Source organism: Tamandua tetradactyla, chromosome 4 (assembly GCF_023851605.1).
Source record: "Tamandua tetradactyla isolate mTamTet1 chromosome 4, mTamTet1.pri, whole genome shotgun sequence".
Lineage (NCBI taxonomy): Eukaryota > Metazoa > Chordata > Mammalia > Pilosa > Myrmecophagidae > Tamandua > Tamandua tetradactyla.
Genome location: NC_135330.1, coordinates 164,664,325 through 164,682,284, shown reverse-complemented (window position 1 = coordinate 164,682,284; position 17,960 = coordinate 164,664,325). Strand labels below are relative to the sequence as shown.

At 34.2% G+C, this 17,960-nt stretch overlaps 1 protein-coding gene across 2 annotated transcripts in view; it reads left to right on the top strand.

Moving 5' to 3' along the window:
• The window catches only part of UGGT2 (UDP-glucose glycoprotein glucosyltransferase 2), a 271,578-nt gene that overhangs the window by 171,182 nt on the left and 82,436 nt on the right, over positions 1 to 17,960 (top strand). For both annotated transcript variants that reach the window (XM_077158543.1, XM_077158542.1), the window contains 3 exons: positions 12,724 to 12,930; positions 14,578 to 14,709; positions 15,884 to 16,008. In XM_077158543.1, the coding sequence (XP_077014658.1) occupies positions 12,724 to 12,930; positions 14,578 to 14,709; positions 15,884 to 16,008 (464 nt within the window). The remainder of the gene's footprint in view (positions 1 to 12,723; positions 12,931 to 14,577; positions 14,710 to 15,883; positions 16,009 to 17,960) is intronic.

Here is a 17,960-nt window from a genome sequence, read left to right as displayed (position 1 = left end):
GCTGTGGATGCAACCAGTGTGGTCATATTTTAATTCCATAAATGTCCTCACAGCAATAGACAAGCCAGTGCTTGCCCAACCAGACAGCCAGGCACCACCACCTAGCCAAGTTGACACATGAACCTGACCATCACTTTGACAAAGTTCTTTGATGTCCAGCCTGTTTAATTTTGAGGAATTCCCATTTATCTGTTTCTTTTTTCAATGCTTGTGTTTTGGGTATAAGGTCTAGAAAACCACTTCCTATTATAAGATTTACAAGGTATTACCCTGCTTTTCTTCTAAGAGTTTTATGATCTTATTTAGCTCTAATGTTTAGGTCTTTGATCAATTTTCAGTTCATTTTTGTATAGGGTGTGAGATATGGAGCCATTTTCATTCTTTTGCATATGAATATCCAGTTAACCAAGCACCATTTTTTGAAGAGGCTGCTCTGTCCCGGGTGTGTTGGCTTAACCACCTTATCAGAGATCAGTTGTCCATAAATCAGAGCGTCTCTATCTGAACACTCTGATTCTTTTGGAAAGTATATCTATCTTTATGCCAGTACCGTGCAGTTTTGTCCACTGTAGCTTTGTAAAATACTTTAAAATCAGATAGTATGAGATCTCTCACTTCATTTTTCTTTCTCAAGGTATTTTTAGCTTATTTGGGACCCTTCCAAATAAATTTGGTTATTGGTTTTCCTGTTTCTATAAAGTAAGTTGTTGGGATTTTCATTGGTATTGTGTTGAATCTATAAATCAATTTGGGTAGAATTGACATCTTAACTATATTTAGTCTTCCAGTCCATGAATATGGTATACCTTTCCATTATTTAGGTCTTCCATGATTTCTTTTAGCAATTTCTTGTAGTTTTCTTTGATCTTTTGTATGCTTGTTAAACTTATTCCTAAATATTTTATTCTTTTGGTTGCTATTGTAAATGGAGTTTTTTCTTGATTTCCCCCTCAGATTGCTCATTACTAGTGTGTACAAACATAACTGATTTTAGGGTTTTGATCTTGTACACTGCCACTTTACTGTACTCATTTATTAGCTCTAGTAGCTTTGCTGTTGAGTTTTCAGGATTTTCGACATATAGGGTCATATAATTTGCAAGCAGTGAGAGTTTCACTTCTTCCTTTCCAGTTTGGATGCCTTTTATTTCTTTTTCTTGTCTAATTGTTCTGGCTAGAGCCAGCACAATGTTGAATAAAAGTAGTGACAGTGGGCTTCCTTGTCTTGTTCCTGATATTAGAGGGAAAGCTTTTAGTCTTTCCCCATTGAGGATGATATTAGGTGTGGGTTTTTCATATATTCCCTAATCATATTGGTGAAGTATTCTTGCCCTTTGAAGTGTTTTCATCAAGAAAGGGATGTTGAATTTTGTCAAATGCCTCCCTTTTTTTTTTTTTTTCCTCAACTAGCTAAAGGTCCATCGATTTTATTTATTTTCTCAAAGAACCAGCTTCTGGGTTTGTTGATTTTCTCAGTTGTTTTCCTGTTCTCAATTTCATTTATTTCTGCTCTAATCTTTGCATTTCTTTCCTTTTGTTTGCTTTGGGATTAAGTTTGCTATTCTTTCTGTAGTTCTTCCTAGTGAAAAGTTAATTCCTCGATTTTTGCTCTTCATTCTTTTTTAATATAGATATCTAAGTCAATAAACTACCCTGTTAGCACTGACTTGGCTGCATCCCACACATTTTTAAAATTCTTTTTGGGTGCATGGTCGGGGAATCAAACCCGGGTCTCCTGCATGGAAGGCAGGCATTCTACTGCTGAACCACCCATGCACCCTGCATTAATTTTGATATATTGTGTTTTCATTTTCCTCGAGATATTTATTCATTTCTCTTGTAATTTCTTCCTTGACTCACTGGTTGTTTAAGAGTGTGTTGATTAATCTCCACATATTTGTGAATTTTCTGATTATTATGTCTTCTTGAATTGTTCCTTTTATTAATTCATAGTGTCCTTCTTTGTCTCCTTTAATTGTTTTACATTTGAGGTCTAATTTGTCAGATATTAGTATAGCTAATTGTGCTGATTTGAAATGATATATGTACCCTAGAAAAGCCATGTTTTAATCCTAATCCCATTTCGTAAAGTTAGCCATTTTTTCTAATCCTTATTCAATACTGTATCTTTGGATCTGTAATGAGATCATCTCCCTGGAGATATAGCCCAATCAAGAGTGGTTGTTAAACTGAATTAGGGGAGATGTGTCTCCACCCATTTGGGTGTGTCTTGATTGGTTTACTGGAGTCCTATAAAAGAGGAAACATTTTGGAGAATGGAGATTCAGAGAGAGCAGAGCAGAACAACATAGCCATGAGAAGCAGAGTTCCACCAGCCAGCAACCTTTGAAGATGAAGAAGGAGACTGCCACCCAGGGAGCTTCATGAAACCGGAAGCCAGGAGAGAAAGCTAGCAGATGACACTGTGTTCTCCATGTACTGTTCCAGCCAATAGAGAAATTCTGACTCTGTTCGCCGTGTGCCTTCTCACTTGAGGGAGAAACCCTGAACTTCATCAGCCTTCTTGAATCAAGGTATCTTTCCCTGGATGCCTGTGATTTGGACATTTCTATAGACTTGTTTAATTGGGACATTTTCTTGGCCTTAGAACTGTACACTAGCAACTTATTAGATTCCCCTTTTTTAAAGCCATTTGTTTCTAGTATATTGCATTCCAGCAGCTAGCAAACTAGAACACTAAACCTCCTCTTTTCTGATTGTTGTTTGTGAGAAATATCTTTTCTCAACCTTTCACTTTCAACCTACTTTTGTCCTTGTGTCTAAAATGAGTCTCCTGTAGATAGCATATAGATGGGTGCTGTTTTTTTAGTCCATTTTGCCAGTCTGTTTCTTTTGGCTGGGGAGTTTAAACTATTAACATTTAATGCTGTTATTGTAAAGACAGTACTTTCTTCTACCATTTTTTCCTTTTGGATTTTATATGTCATCTAATTTTTTTTCTCTTTTCACCTTTAGTGAAGTCTTCATTTTACACTCTCCTCCAGACCTCTCTCTGCTGCCTTTTCCCATATTCCCTTTAGTATTTTTTGCAGAGCTAGTCCTTCAGTCACAAATTCTCTCAGTGATTGTCTGAAAATATTTTAGTCTCCCCCTTTTGCTGGGGATAGAATTCTTGGTTGGCAGTTTTTCTCTTTTAGCATCTTAAATATATCATATAATTGCCTTCTCACCCCCATGGTTTCTGCTGAGAAATTCGCACATAGTCATATTGAGCTTCCCTTATATGTGATGGATTGCTTTTCTCTTGTTGCTTTCACATTTTCTCTTTTTCTTTGACACTTGAAAATCTGATTTATAAGTGTCTTGAAGTATGTCTATTTGGACCCATTCTCTTTGGATATACTGCACTTCATAGACCTGTAATGTTATGTCCTTCATAAGAAATCGGAAATTTTCAGTGATTATTTCCCCCAATAGTCTTTCTCCTGTCTTTCCCCTTTTTTCTCCTTCAGGGACACCCACAGCACATACATTCATCTGCTGCTTGTTGTCATTCAATTCCCTGAGACCCTTCTCATATTTTTCCATTATTTTTCCTACATTTTCTGTTGTGTGTCAGATTTCAGATATCCAGTCCTGTAGTTCACTAATCCTGTCTTCTGCCTCTTCAAATCTATTATTGTAGGTTTCCATTGTTCTTTCATCTCTCCTAATGTAGTTTTCATTCCCATAAGTTCTGCAATTTGTTTTTTCAAACGTCTGAGTTCTTTTTGTTCACCCAATATCTTTATATTCTCCCTTAATTAGTTCATTGTTTTGATTTTTGATGAGATTTTTTTCACGTCTGTTTGTACATCCTGAATTAGTTGTTTCAACTCCTTTATCTCATTTGAAGTGTTGGTTTGTTCATTTGTCTGGGCCATTTCTTCGATTTTCCTGGTATGACTCGTTATTTTTTGCTGGCATCTAGGCATTTGATTTCCTTAATTAGTTTATTCTGGAGGGTGTTTTTATTCTCTTACCTACAGTTTTCTTGCTGTATGGCTTTGTCATCTGTTTGTTCTGTGACATGCAGTTCAACTTATTGTAGACCTCTAGCATAGGTTGTTTAACTGATCAGAATTTTTCAGTTCTTGTGTTTCTGTTTCTTGCCCTGCCTATCTAGAGTCTTTTTTTAATTTTATTTTTTTTAATTGTGTAATATAACCCATATATAAAAAGCATTAGATTTCTAAGCACATTTTAGCAAGTAGTTTTAGAACAGATTTTAACTTTGGTGTGGGTTACAGTTCCATGATTTTTTCATTGTTTCTTCTAGCTGCTCCAAAACACTGGAGACAAACAGAAGTATCAGTATAATGATTTACAGTCATAACCATTTGTTAACTCCTCCTTCTCTTTCAAGAACATATATACATAAAAGCAGTAAATTTCAAAGTCTGTCACAACAATTGGTTGTAAAACAGGTTTCAGAGTTCCATATGGTTTACAGTCCTACAACTTTAGGTTTTTATTTTTAGCTGCGCTAAGGTATTGGAGACTATAAGATATATCAAGCATAATGATTCAATACTCGGACTCATCTGTTAAACCCTACCTTTTATGTATAACTCCACCATCACCTTTGATCTTTCTCCCACTCTCTAGGGGTATTTTGACTATCCATTCTACCTTTTTCATGTTGGAAGGGGCTATCGATAATATGGGATGGGGGATGGAACTAGTTGATGTTCTGGAAGGGCTGGCCCTTTGGCGGCCTTTTTTTTTTTGAGGAGGGTCTCCTCAGATATTATAGACTCCCATTAGATTTTCCCACACCAGACAGGCTTGGGTCTCAGGAGGAAAATGTAGCCAGCATCAGTTTTCCCTGAAAGTGAGGCCCAGCAGGTTGTTAGAATTTCCTATGAAGCCTCTAGACTCTGTGTTTTTCATATGCTGCCCAGTGTGTGGTGCTTGTCTGCCCATAGCTTCCCACCAGATTAAGGTGATGCAGTGCCTTTAATTTCAGCAGATTGTCACAGCAGGGGTGTGGTTGAGACAGGTGAGGTAGCAGGATGGCTTTGATTGCTTCTGTTTTCCAGCTTTTGGAACCTGAATTCCTTGAAAGAGGGATTCTACTTGAGCTCTGCCGTGCCCCCCTTTTCTCTGGGAAGTTATGCCCTTTAGGGATTTAATCCCTTTCAACTGACTGGTTACTTTGTCAGACAAGCTTTAGATTTACCCTTGCCTGGGGCATTGCTGGATAGTGAAACTGCTTACAGTTCTATCTAATGAACTGGTAAGAATTTTTAAAAAAGCAAAAGTTCATTTTCAGAGCTGGAGCCTAGTTCCTCAGGTTTTGTTAATGAAGACCTTGTGTTGGTACATGTTTGCATGTATCTTCAGGTTCTATGTGCCCTCTTTTCTTGGGGTTCAGCCTTTTTCCTGTATCTTGTTCTGTCCAACTCAAAAATGCCTCTTGCTGTTTTTTTTTTTCCTAGCATCCCCACCTCTCTCTGCTGGAGCAAAAACTCCTGTTTCCTTTAGTGCTTATTCCAAGTTTGTCTGTGCTATGTTCTGTTTTCAGTAGTCAGAATTTTGTAATTTAATTCTGCTGTTGGAGCTTAGCTGAGCTAATCCCTTGCTACTAGTAAATTCTGTTTCCTTTCCCCTCAGGAAATCAGCTTGCCATGCCCATGGGGAAAGGGCGCTGACCTCTGTGCCTTTGGACTTACAGTTCTGTGTGGGATGTCAGCCAGTCTGCCTAGTCCAGACTGGTGTATGCTTTGTGTCCAGTCGCTGAGGTTTCCCCAACTTTTGTTCTGTGCCACTCATAGCTATTTGGTCACTACTTTGGAGGGCAAACTAAATTCCACACCTCACTATGCCGCTTTCTTGCCCCTGTTAGTAATAGCATTTTTAGCGATATAATTAGGTGGCACTTTCTTTCCTTGATCATTTAATAAAAAGTAGTAAATTTAACTTATTTAGGTAATTCAATCCTATGTCAACTTTTGTTTTCTTGTTAATATCTACAAACCAATCTGTCACAGTAGGAAACATTTCTGTGTTGATTTAAAAGTACTCTTTTATAACCCTCTGTATTTCTGAAAAAAGATATGTCTGTCTACAGACGATAAGAATACCTAGGAAACAAGAACTAAAATATTTTATGTAATTATTTATAATAAAGTGTATTTTACTGTAACTAATTACCCAAAAATGTAGTGACTTAAAGCAGCAAACATTTATTATCTTACATTTTTTGGCATTTGGAAAATCAGGACTGACTTAGCTAAATGATCCTGGCTTGGGTCTTTGATAAAGATACAGTCAAGATTTTGGCTATGGCTATAGTCATCTGAAAGCTTGATTGGCACTGGAAGATTGGCTTCCAAAACAGTTTTACATGGTTCTTGGCAGGAGGATTGAATTTTTCACTGTCTGTTAGCAGGATGATTCATTACACTGCTACATGGGCCTTACCATAGTGTTGCTTAAATGTCCTCACAGCATGGTGGCTGGCTTTTCTTAGGTGGTCCAGGCGATGAAGCAAGAAGTCTTGATGTTTTTTTATAATCTAGACTTAGGAGTCACAAACTCATTTCCACCATATCGTGTTTCTTACACAGATCACCTGTTTTCAGTATTAAGAAGGATCTACACTTCGCAGGAATACAAGGAGGGGTATCACATCTGCTAGGATAATTTTTATATCACATTTGATAATCTCAGAGCACATTCAGACTTTTCTCAGTGGCCTGCGGACCAGCACATTTCAAAAACAGTAGTTTGGAATCTTTGGAACCATAATAATCTGTTGGGAAAAATTAACTTCTACTATCTTTGTCTTCTCAAGAAGTTGGAGGAGCATGCTGTCAGAAGCTCACAAAGTGCCTTTCCCTAGAAGTTACAATGTACATAGCGAGATATTAGTTGCTTCTTTTAGCTTTCAGAAATACTTTCTTATTTACTTTTACAAGATAAATGATTATTTTTATTATCCCCAAATTTTGCAACCTCCAAGCACCTTTAGAACAATAAATTTAAAAACTATTAATATATATAAAGTTTATAAGTCTTGAAATTTGGGAATAGTTTTAAATCTCAAAATACTATTCGTTAGAAAAAATAGGAATTGAAAAAAGTTATCTTTGTCTAATAAGCCACATTTCACTGCATTTTTTTTTACTTTCATCCGAGTATTTTGAATTTTATTGAAGTATCCCAAGTCCCTTATAGAAAATAAAAAGGACAGAAAAGCATAGGTGAAAAAGAAAGGAAAAATAATTACCTATAAAACCCATTACCTAAAATCAACCCCTTTTAATGTTTAGGTACATTTCCTTCCCAGATATTTTTTCCTTAAAGTTTTTGTTTTGAAATAATGTCAAACTTGCAGGACAGTTGTAATAGTAATACAAAACCCATATGGAAAATACCAACATAACTCCCACCCTCCATACCTGGATGTACCAGTTTTAACATTCTGTTACATTTGCTGTGCCATTGTATTTATATATTTATCTGTCTGATCAGTTTTCTAAACATTTGAAAGTAAGTTGTATACATCATGGTCTTGGAACATATAAAACTTCCATCTACATTTCCTAAGAGCAAACATATTTATTTATGTAACCACCTTAAGTACAGTTATCAAGTTTAAGAACTTTACATTGATATAAAGCTTTCAATCTATATTCCATTTTTTTCAAATATGCTTAATAACATCCTTTTGGACCTTTTTTCCTCAAACGTCCTTTGATTTTTGTTGTTTGTTAAGTTGCTTCTATTTTTGTTGTGAAAACATATGCACTACATAAACTTTCCCATCTCATCTACATTCAAGCATAGCATTCAGTGAGATTAATCATGTTTGCAAGGTTGCAGTACCCTCACCACCATTACTAGACCCTCTTGACTTTTTTATATTCATTTTTATGCAGTGGAAATTGTCACTTTAAATTTTACCAAAATAATTTCCAAAAATATTAATAATTTTATGTTCACAACAAATTTGAGTGAGTACGTAATATGCCATCCACAGGTAAAGACCTAGTTATATTGTTATGTTGAAAATTCATGTGGTTTCCAGTTTTTTGCTACCAAAGGTAAATAAAATGTTTCATAAACCATTTTAAACTTTTATCTTTGCTATACTTTTCATTAACTCTTTGAATAGATTCTTTAAAAATGAATGTACTGAATCTCAGGGTAATTAAAATTTTTAGACTCTTGATGATTTTTGAGAAATGCCTTTCCAAATGACTGCATCAGTTAACAATTTTCATAAAGTTTTTTTTTCTTTTTTGTCATGGGCAGGCACTGGGACTTGAACTCAGGTCTCTGACATGGCAGGTGGGAACTCTGCCTGCTGAGCCACTGTGGCCCACCCATCATAGAGTTTTTGAAAGGGCTTGTTATATCACATGATTAAAATCCTTGATTTTTGTTCTTTTTAATGCTTTACCAATTTGAAACAAAAAAAAAAGACTTCTTATTTGAATTTATTTGGTGACTAGTAATATGAAACATTTGTCCTTGTTTATACTTTTCTGAATAATTATGTCCTTTGCATAACCATTGATTATAGTATATACTCATTTATTCATTGGATATATGTATATATAGTTGACTACTGTATGTTCAAGGTGCTAGAGATTTATCAGTGTACAGTAGTAAGGTCCTTTTCCATGTTAGGCTTAAGTTCAGGCAGGTTAGAGTGAGTGGGGAGACAGATGATAAATGTTAGATATAATAAACAAGTAAAGTGAGTGGTATGCATGTCTCATAATTTTTTGAAAACTGAACATACCAAATAATACATTACAGCAACTCTGAATATTGACCCCATCCCATTAGAGCTTGTTGTTTGTTCATTTGTTTAGTGACATGAGTGAACTAGTTCTCTAAAGTTTATTTCCCCTTCATTATATATCTTTGAAGTTCCTTCTAAGGAACTTTATTTTTCAACCTATCTTCCCAGGAGTCACTGCTGGATCAGAATAACTTTTTGTTCAGCAGTGTTTATTCAGAGGTTGTGCCTAAGTCTCTAAATCTGCCCTTTGCTGATTTATATATAGCTTAGACAATGCTTTCAGGTCTTTCCCATGCCCCATTCTGATTGCTTCTAAGTGGAATGTGTAGTTTTCAGACCTCATGTGTGAGTGTTATGCCATTTCAGGTATTCTTGACTCTCTTTTTCCCTGGTTCTCTCTTATACTTCTGGCTGTTCTGACATTTTGCTTGTTGCTACTAGTATATGGAGCTACCAACCTACTCTTAATTGCTGCTCACTAATATCTCCATTGTTTTCAACAGTTTTCTTAAATGCAAACTTTCTACCCTCTGTTCCAAATAAAGACAGTTATTTTCTGTCAGAGCTGCAGAGCTTTGTCCTTACGTCCTTCTTCCTTAGCAGAACCTCTATACCACTGCACCAGAGCTGGGACATGGACTGCCACCCACTTCTCCCAGAGTGATACCAATGCTCTGTGAGAGGGCACTGGGAAATGATGGTAGCTCCTGGTTTTCTCTGTTTCTCCCTCCAGGTGTGGAACTCATACTGTATGAGCAAGCTGAGACAGGGGTGATTGGAACCCTGTGTTCTCATCCTTCCATGCACAATTCTTACAAAATTGGAGCTGGATAGGGGAAGGGAGCTTCAATCCTTTCTGGGCCTTGTCTGACTTGAGTAGAGTCTTACAACATACAGCTGGTAGCATGAGAGACACCACCAGCCTGCCCTTCCTAGAATGAAACAATAGCCTTAGACTGGGAGCTGGATGGAAAGGAAGCTCCATCTTCCTGATCACATTCACCCAGAATAAAACCTCCATAACTTGGAGTTAGGGATAGGGTGGTTGTGGTTTAGTTGCCAGAGACTCACACTGTTCTTACTGCTATTTAATATATTTTCTTGAATAAATGCTTATCTCTATACTGTATGACCTTAAAATAATTTCCAGAGACTCTAAGTGGTTGGGTTTTTAAAAAATAATTTCCATCAGTAAAATGGTTGTTTGACTGGGGAGAGTGTCTTCTAAGCTTCTATCACAGCTATTCTGGAAGCCTTGTCTTGGTTATGTTAAGTTTCATTTAAGTTCAACTATTTGCCTAATTAATTTCAAGTGAAGGAAGGTGTAAGTAAATAAAGAAATAATGTGAAAATCAAAAGGGAAGAACTCATTATTTTCAAATTATATACACAGAAATTGCATTTTAGTCCACATTAATTGTTAAACTTAATTTGAGTTTAACAGGGTTACTGAATACCAAGTCAATATACAAGAATTAATTATATTTCTGTGATTGCAACAAACAAGAAATGCAGTTTTTAAAAGATACCATCCATAATAGTTTGCAGAATATCATATACTAAAAATAAATGTAACAAATTGTGTTAGGGTTTTTTAGAGAACCAGAACCAACAGGAGAGATTTATAAAGGTGTCACACATAACCATGGGAATGAAAGAGTCCAGAATCCATACGGCAGGCTGTGAAGTTGGTGGCTGCGATGAAGGTTCTGGACAGGAGAGGCTCACGGCTGAAGAAGCAGTGAAAGGGTCTCTTGTTTTCCATAAAAAGCCTTCAATTGACTGGATTATCTCATTGTGGAAGACACGCCTTAGTTGGGTCACAGATGTAATCAGCCACAGGTGCAATCAACTGGGTGGTGGTTTAATACACCAGCCTTCCAGTTTATCAACCAGCCACAAAAATATCCTTGCAGCAAATGGTCAGACTAGTACTTGCCTGACCAGACACTTGGGCATAATCACTTGATCAAGTTGACACCAGAGCCTAACCATCACACAAGTTATGTTTAAGACTTTTACCCAAAAATGTATACAATATGGATAGAAAAGTCCTAGCTGAATAGGGGCATATACCATGATCATTAATTGAAAGACTCTTTTTATAAAGATGTCAGTTTTCCTTAAAATTGATTTATTGTTTCAGTTCAATTCTAATACACTCCTCAGCATTTTTTACTAAAATGTCAGACTAATTTGAAAATGTATATGGATATTCAAAAGGCCAGCAAGAACAACTGAAACAGTCTTAAAGAAGAGCAAACCGGGATAATTGCGCTTCTGAATACAAAAAACTTTTATAAAGCTGTATAATTGATGATAGCATGGTACTAGCACAAAGGCAGAAAAATAGATCAATGGAAAAAATAGAGAACCCAGACCCATGCATATATTGACACTGAATTTTTTATAAAGTTGGCCTTATAGAACAGTAAAGGTTGTCTTTTAAACTCCTCCCTCTTTATATTATATGCAAAAATCAATTCCAGATAGATCAAAGATATAAATATGAAAGCCAAAACAATAAAGCATTTAGAAGATAATATAGATTATTTTCATTACTCCAGTGTAGGAAAAGATTTCTAAAGTAGAATACAAAGTAGCCATCAGCAACAGAATAATATTGAACTACATTAAAATCGTGCCATTAATAGAATTAAAAGACAGTCCACAGAATGGGAGAAGATATTTGCATACATAAAACAAAAAACTACAAATCAGTAAGAAAAAGGTAATGCAATAAAATATTGGCAAATTGAGCAGACACATTAGTAAGAGGCCAATGAACAAATTAAAGGGTGTTTAGTATTGTTAGTAATCAGGGAAGAGCAAATTAAAACCCTGATGAGATATCTTTACATATCTACCAGAAATTTTGTGATAAAAAAGACTGGTTAAAACAATGTTAATGAGGGGGTGCGAGGGTAGTTCAGTGGTAGAATTCTCCCCTTCCACACAGGAGACCCAGGTTTGACGCCCAGCCCAGGCACTTACCAAAATAAACAAACAAGAAACCAACAAAAACAATAACAACAACAAAGAAAATTCAACAGATAGTGCTGCAATAACAGAATACTCACATGGAAAAAGAATGAAATACATACAGCATACCAAAAAAAATGTTCATGAGGTTGTAGAGTAATAGTAATTCTCATGTTGTTGTTGGGAGTAAAAACTTGTGAAATTACTTTGAAAACCTGTTTAGCATCTCCTTTTAAAGTTGAAGATTTATATATCCTAATTATAGAGTCCCAAAATGGAAAATAATCAGATGTCTAACACTAGAATTGATAGAATTCAAACCATAGAATTCTATAAAATACGAAAAATAAGCTCCACAAAACAATGTTTGAATCTCAATAACCATTATGTTGAGTGAAAAAGAAACACAAAATAATACATATTGTATGATTCCGTTTATATAAAGTTTGAAAATAGCTAAATGTTTAGGGATGCAAGCTTAGGTGGTAAACTATAGAAAAGCAGGATGCTATTCCCATATATATCAGTATAGTAGCTGTCTTTGGAAAGGAGGGAGGGTGTAGTAGTTGTAAAGTGATATTAGTGTCTTTTGGTTGCTGGCAATGCTGTATTTCCTGACCCTGAGTAGTTTTATCAGTTTTTCCTTTGTGAAAATTCACTGAGCTCTACATATTTGTTTTGTGTATTTTTTTGTGTGTTATTTCACATGTGAAAAAAAAAGGTCAAGCAAAGTATTACATTGTAAGAGAAACTTTATGCAAAAAGAAATGAAGCTACTAGAGTTACTAAAACTCAGAGTAACTCAGTTGGAGTTACGGGAAGATATCTCAGTGATGTACCACATCCAGTCCAGTCAGCACTTTAACAGTGAAAGATGATGATATATGGTAAAGTTAACTAGCTTGGTTGGAAAGAAAGAAGTTCAAGTGTAAAAAGTTAAGTAAGATGCTGATCTTTTTAACCTATAAATGTTGTATTTTGCAGCAAACAAGTGTTCATAGTCGATTGGGGGTTATTTATAATCCTACATCAAAAATAAATGAAGAAAACACAGCTATTTCTAGAGGAATTTTGGCAGCTTTTCTTACACAGAAAAACAGCAATTTGAGAAGTTTTCTATGGAAACTAACAAAGGAACAAACTGCTACAGCTATTTACTCTGGAGATAAGATTAAAACATTCCTCACTGAGGTTGGTAGCTGTGGTTTAAAATGATAAATATGTACATGATGCTTATTTCAAAAGTATAAGTCTGTGCCCTGAGAAATACGATGTTACAGTAAAACATTAATAGGTATAATCAATTGAAAATAAAAATTTCTTTCCACTGTGAAAAGATAAATGTTAGATAACATGAATTTGCATAGACACATTTAACAAATTGAATTCTGTCTATTTCATCTACTATTTTATGATCCTTTACTTAAAATTGATGACATTTCAGTTATATACTTAAGGAAAGAACTGGGGGTTAAAGCATTATGCAAATGATTTCAGGTATTTCACTGATGGCGTCCTGTATAGGGAATTTCTAAAGATAGCAGAACCTCTGAGCTGAAATAGTTGCACTCATCCGTTCAAAAAATATTTATTGACTGTCTACCATACACTGGTGGTCAGAGAGGGGTTGATTGAAATGGAGATTTTGGATATGAGGATCGTCTAGGTCTGTGCTGTCCCAAATTGTAATCATTAGCCACATCTATGTATGTTAAATTTTAATTTTAATTAATTAAAATTAAATGAAATTTTTAATTCAGTTCATCAGTTGCACTAGACACATTTCAGGAACTCGGTTACCATCTGTGTCTTGTGACTGCATTATTGGTCAGTTCAGGGAAACATTTCCATCTTCAAGGCACCACCCAGATGTTGTTAGAAATTCAGACCCTTATGGCCTCACCCAGATCTACTGAAGTAGAATCTACAGTTTAACAAGGTTACCCAGGTATTTTCTATGTACATTAAAATTTGATAGGCACACTGATAATAGAGATGTGACTATTAACAGAAAGGTGTAAGGGACCTATTTGTGATTTCTTTTCTGTGAATCTCCAAATATTTTTTTATTCTTTGATCAAAGAAGTTGATCAAATTTTTTTTTTTTTTTTTTACATGGGCAGGCACCGGGAATCGAACCTGGGTCCTTGGGCATGGCAGGCAAGCACTCTTACCTGCTGAGCCACTGTGGCCCTGATCAAATTTTGACCTAAGTTTAAAATTTCAAATTTTGATTTGAAATTCCAAGTTTTGGAATTCAGTATTTAAATGCGCTATTACTAATTTATTTTTGTAAGATTGCTTATAAGGGGGATGAGATAGGGTATTTCTGTTTTAACGTATTTTTTTTTTATTGAAATCACCAAATTGCAGGTAGTGTTTAGAATTTAATAAGCACTTTGTTATTTCATTTTCTTTAAATAAAGTTTTGTTTGAATTGATACTATTCCCTGGCACTTTTTGGGGGGTGAGATGGTGGTGGTTCATGAGTCAGGAATCTAAACCCTGGTCTCCTGCATGACAGGCAAGCATTCTCCTGCTGAACCATGTTCCCTAGCACTTTTGTTATTTTAGAAATCCCCATGAAATTCTTGAAGTATGAATAGCAATCTCTATGTACTTGCAACAGAATTTTAAAAAATATATTGTAACTGATGTGGCAAGAGGATTCTTTTTGAAAAATGTGGTTTCAGAAGAAAATAATACTTTATAATCATAATTTGGTATAATTTCCAGTTTTATACTGATCTATTCTTTAAAGTGGCTTTCATTATGAAAAATGCTTTAATTTATTTACTGTTCTTATATTACTTTCCTCGTTCTTAACTTATGCTTTAGGAAATGAATAAGAATGCTTTTGAGAAAAAATATAATACCATTGGAGTAAATATTTTCCGAACTCACCAACTGTTCTGTCAAGATGTACTTAAATTGCGTCCTGGGGAAAGAGGGATTGTCAGCAATGGGAAAGTAAGTAGAGGAAGCAGTTTGCTCATTATGGTACTTATACACTGGACGCACTAGACAGCTCTCAGCATAAATTAGAGCAGACAACTTAGTACCTATTATAACACTGATCAAGAACCACTGTTGTAGTAGACATAATATGTAACTTATTACATCTTTTTCTTCTTGTAGTTTTTTCTGTACATTACTTGTGTTAAATGATGATTAGAATTTAGTACTGTAATGTTCATTTTTCTTTTTATGCTTTTAAGATCCAGAAGTTTAACACATGTATTTATTAAACTGAATGAGGAGGCCAGTATCCCAGCTAATGGTATTAGCAAGTAAGATAGAGATATTCAGGACCTATATTCCAAGAATTTTTAGAAAATATTAATTACTTTAGTAGATGAAGGGGAAATGAGAAAATCTGAGTGGAAAAAGGAACTATAGCCATTATGGTCTTTTGATCAGGAAAAACAAATTCTGGTTTTCTGTTTGTGTCCTTAAGAGTAATCACTTAATGTAAAACAGGCCTCTTGAGACAGACTTTATTAGTCTCATCTTCTAAATCGGGAGCTGTGTGCATAATATTATGATGATTGTACGCATTGGCTTCCTTGGGAAAAAATAGTAGTGGAGTCAGTGGTGGTTTTTACTTTTCCCTCTTTACTTACTGATTTAAAACTGAATTAATTGACCTTGTTTATGCTTCAAACCATTTATACAATAGCAGATGATTGTTTGATAATTGCTATATAGTAATTATGTGATTTGTCTCTTGGTTTTTGTTCTTTTACGCCTTGCTTATATACGAATTAATATATATATAATATAGATTACAATTTGTAGATGAATATAAAGGAAACTTGAAAATAAAAGATTTATAAACTATAGAAAATTGCTTTCATAATTTAATATAGAATAGGTTTGAAATAAGCAAATGGAAATAATTTGCTACTTTTTCATTCTGTCACCTTTGACTTTGGTATTTATGCAAACATTATTTGTAATATTAAAGTGAGAAAATACTTTTCCTTGTTTCCTAGTGGATTTAGTAAATGATGGATTTAGTAGTTTCAACTATTTAATCTATAATCAACTTTTTGTTAACAAAGAAATATTTATCTGATGAGAAAATATTTGTCTTGAGTAAATATCTTCTAGAAGATATACACTAATGGTTTTTAATTTTAAGTTCTTAGGACTTTTAGATGAAAATTTCTATGCAGAAGATTTTCACTTATTGGAAAAGATAACATTTAGTAATTTAGTAGAGAAGATTAAAGGCATTGTTGAAAATATGGAAATGAACTCAAAGAAGTAAGTATATAAAATCTAGTATCAATTCATTTTGGGAATTTGGCATTTTGCATTTGATTTCTTTTTGAAAACAGGAAAATCTCAAATATGTAAAGATATAATAAAATATAGAGAGAGATATAAAAAGAATATAAGGAAATAATTAAGACATCCATTTACTCACAACTGTTAAAAATGTGAATGTTAACGTTTAACCTTATTTGCTTTGACTCACAGATGTCTTCCTGTTTCTCTTACCCCTATCCCGGTCTCCTCCCTCCCCAAGAGGTAATCAGTTCCCCTATAGATGGTATGCATGATTCTCAGATTAGTTAGTGTTTATATACTTTTACTTCATATGTAAGCATCCATTATCAATCTATTGTATTGACTGTCTTGATTATTTTAGAGAAATATTATTATACTGTATATATAGTTCTGCAGTCAGCTTTTATAGGAGCTTTATGCTCATAAATATGGATCTAGCTTATTCATTTAATTCCCTTTTAGTATTTCATTTTATGAATATACTGCAATTCATTTATATTATCCCTATTGAGGGATAGTGTAGTTTGAGTTTCTCACTATTACAAAACTGCCCTAATGAATGTACCTTGAAATGTCTACTTGCACAGTATGTGAGGTTCTTGAGAGTAGAGAAGTGTTATTACTGGGTATGCATATCTTCAGCTTTTCCAGATATTGCTAAATTCTTTCCTTTTAAGTGGTTATAACAACTTAAACTCCCACCAGGAATGTGTAAGAGTTTCTGTTTCCGAAGTCCTCACTAATACTGAATATTTTTAGACTGTTCATTTTTCCTATCTGATGGATATGAAATTGTATCTTCGTTTAATTTGTATTTTATTTACTTCTAGTGAAATTGAGTATCTTTTCATATAATTATTTTGGTTCATATTTGCTCTTCTATAAAATGCATGCTCATTTCTTTTGCTCATTGATCTGTTGGATTATTTTCTTCTCTTATTGATTTGTAAACATTCTCAGTAATTTTGTTTCTAATTTTATCAGTTATATATGCTACATGTATTCCTGTAGTTATGTGTACATGTAGTCCTGGTTGTGGTGTAGCCATTTACTTTTTTTTATGGTGGTTTTTTTTTAACCATATGAAGTATTTAATTTTAACATCTAAATAGCATCAGGTTTTTTCCTTTGTGATTTGTCTATGATCTGTGAGTGTGAGTGTGTGTTTATGTATCTATGTGCAATGTATAGGAATTTTCCTTAGTCTTATTTCATGAAGATATTCTCCAATATTTTTTGCTCTTATTATAATTTCTAACTTTAATTCTTCCTTGTTTATATTGCTCCAAGAGCGTATATGTGTATCCCTATGCCAGCCTCACATTCCAGTTACCATAACTTTATAATAAATTTTATTATCAGATAAGTGAAATTCCTCCTCCTCCTTCTTCTCTTCAAAATTATCTTGGCTATTCTTGCTGTTTACTTTTCCATATGAACATGATGTGGATCAGCATAACAAGTTCTATGAACATCATCCTGGAATTTTTGTTGGAATTTCCTTGAATTTATGGGATTGATTTAAGCAGAATTGCCATCTTTTTACAATACAGAATTATCCCACCCATTAAATTTATACATATATTTATATAATGAATAAAATAATATAAATAAAATAAAATATAAAAATAATATAAAATTATATAAGTAATACATTATAATTTCACATAAATATATATGAGATGTATGGATGGATGGGTAGGTATATGGATATAAATATATAGGATATGGGTGAGTGGATGGATGGTGGATGGATGGATATAGACACAAATACACACACATACATATAATTTCAACTTATTTGGATGGATCAGTGAATAGACAGACACATAATCTTCACTTATTTATTGTTCCTTCATGAAGCTTCCTATTTTTGTTCCTTCATGAAACTTCCTATTTTTTACATGAAGACTTGTAAAGTCTTC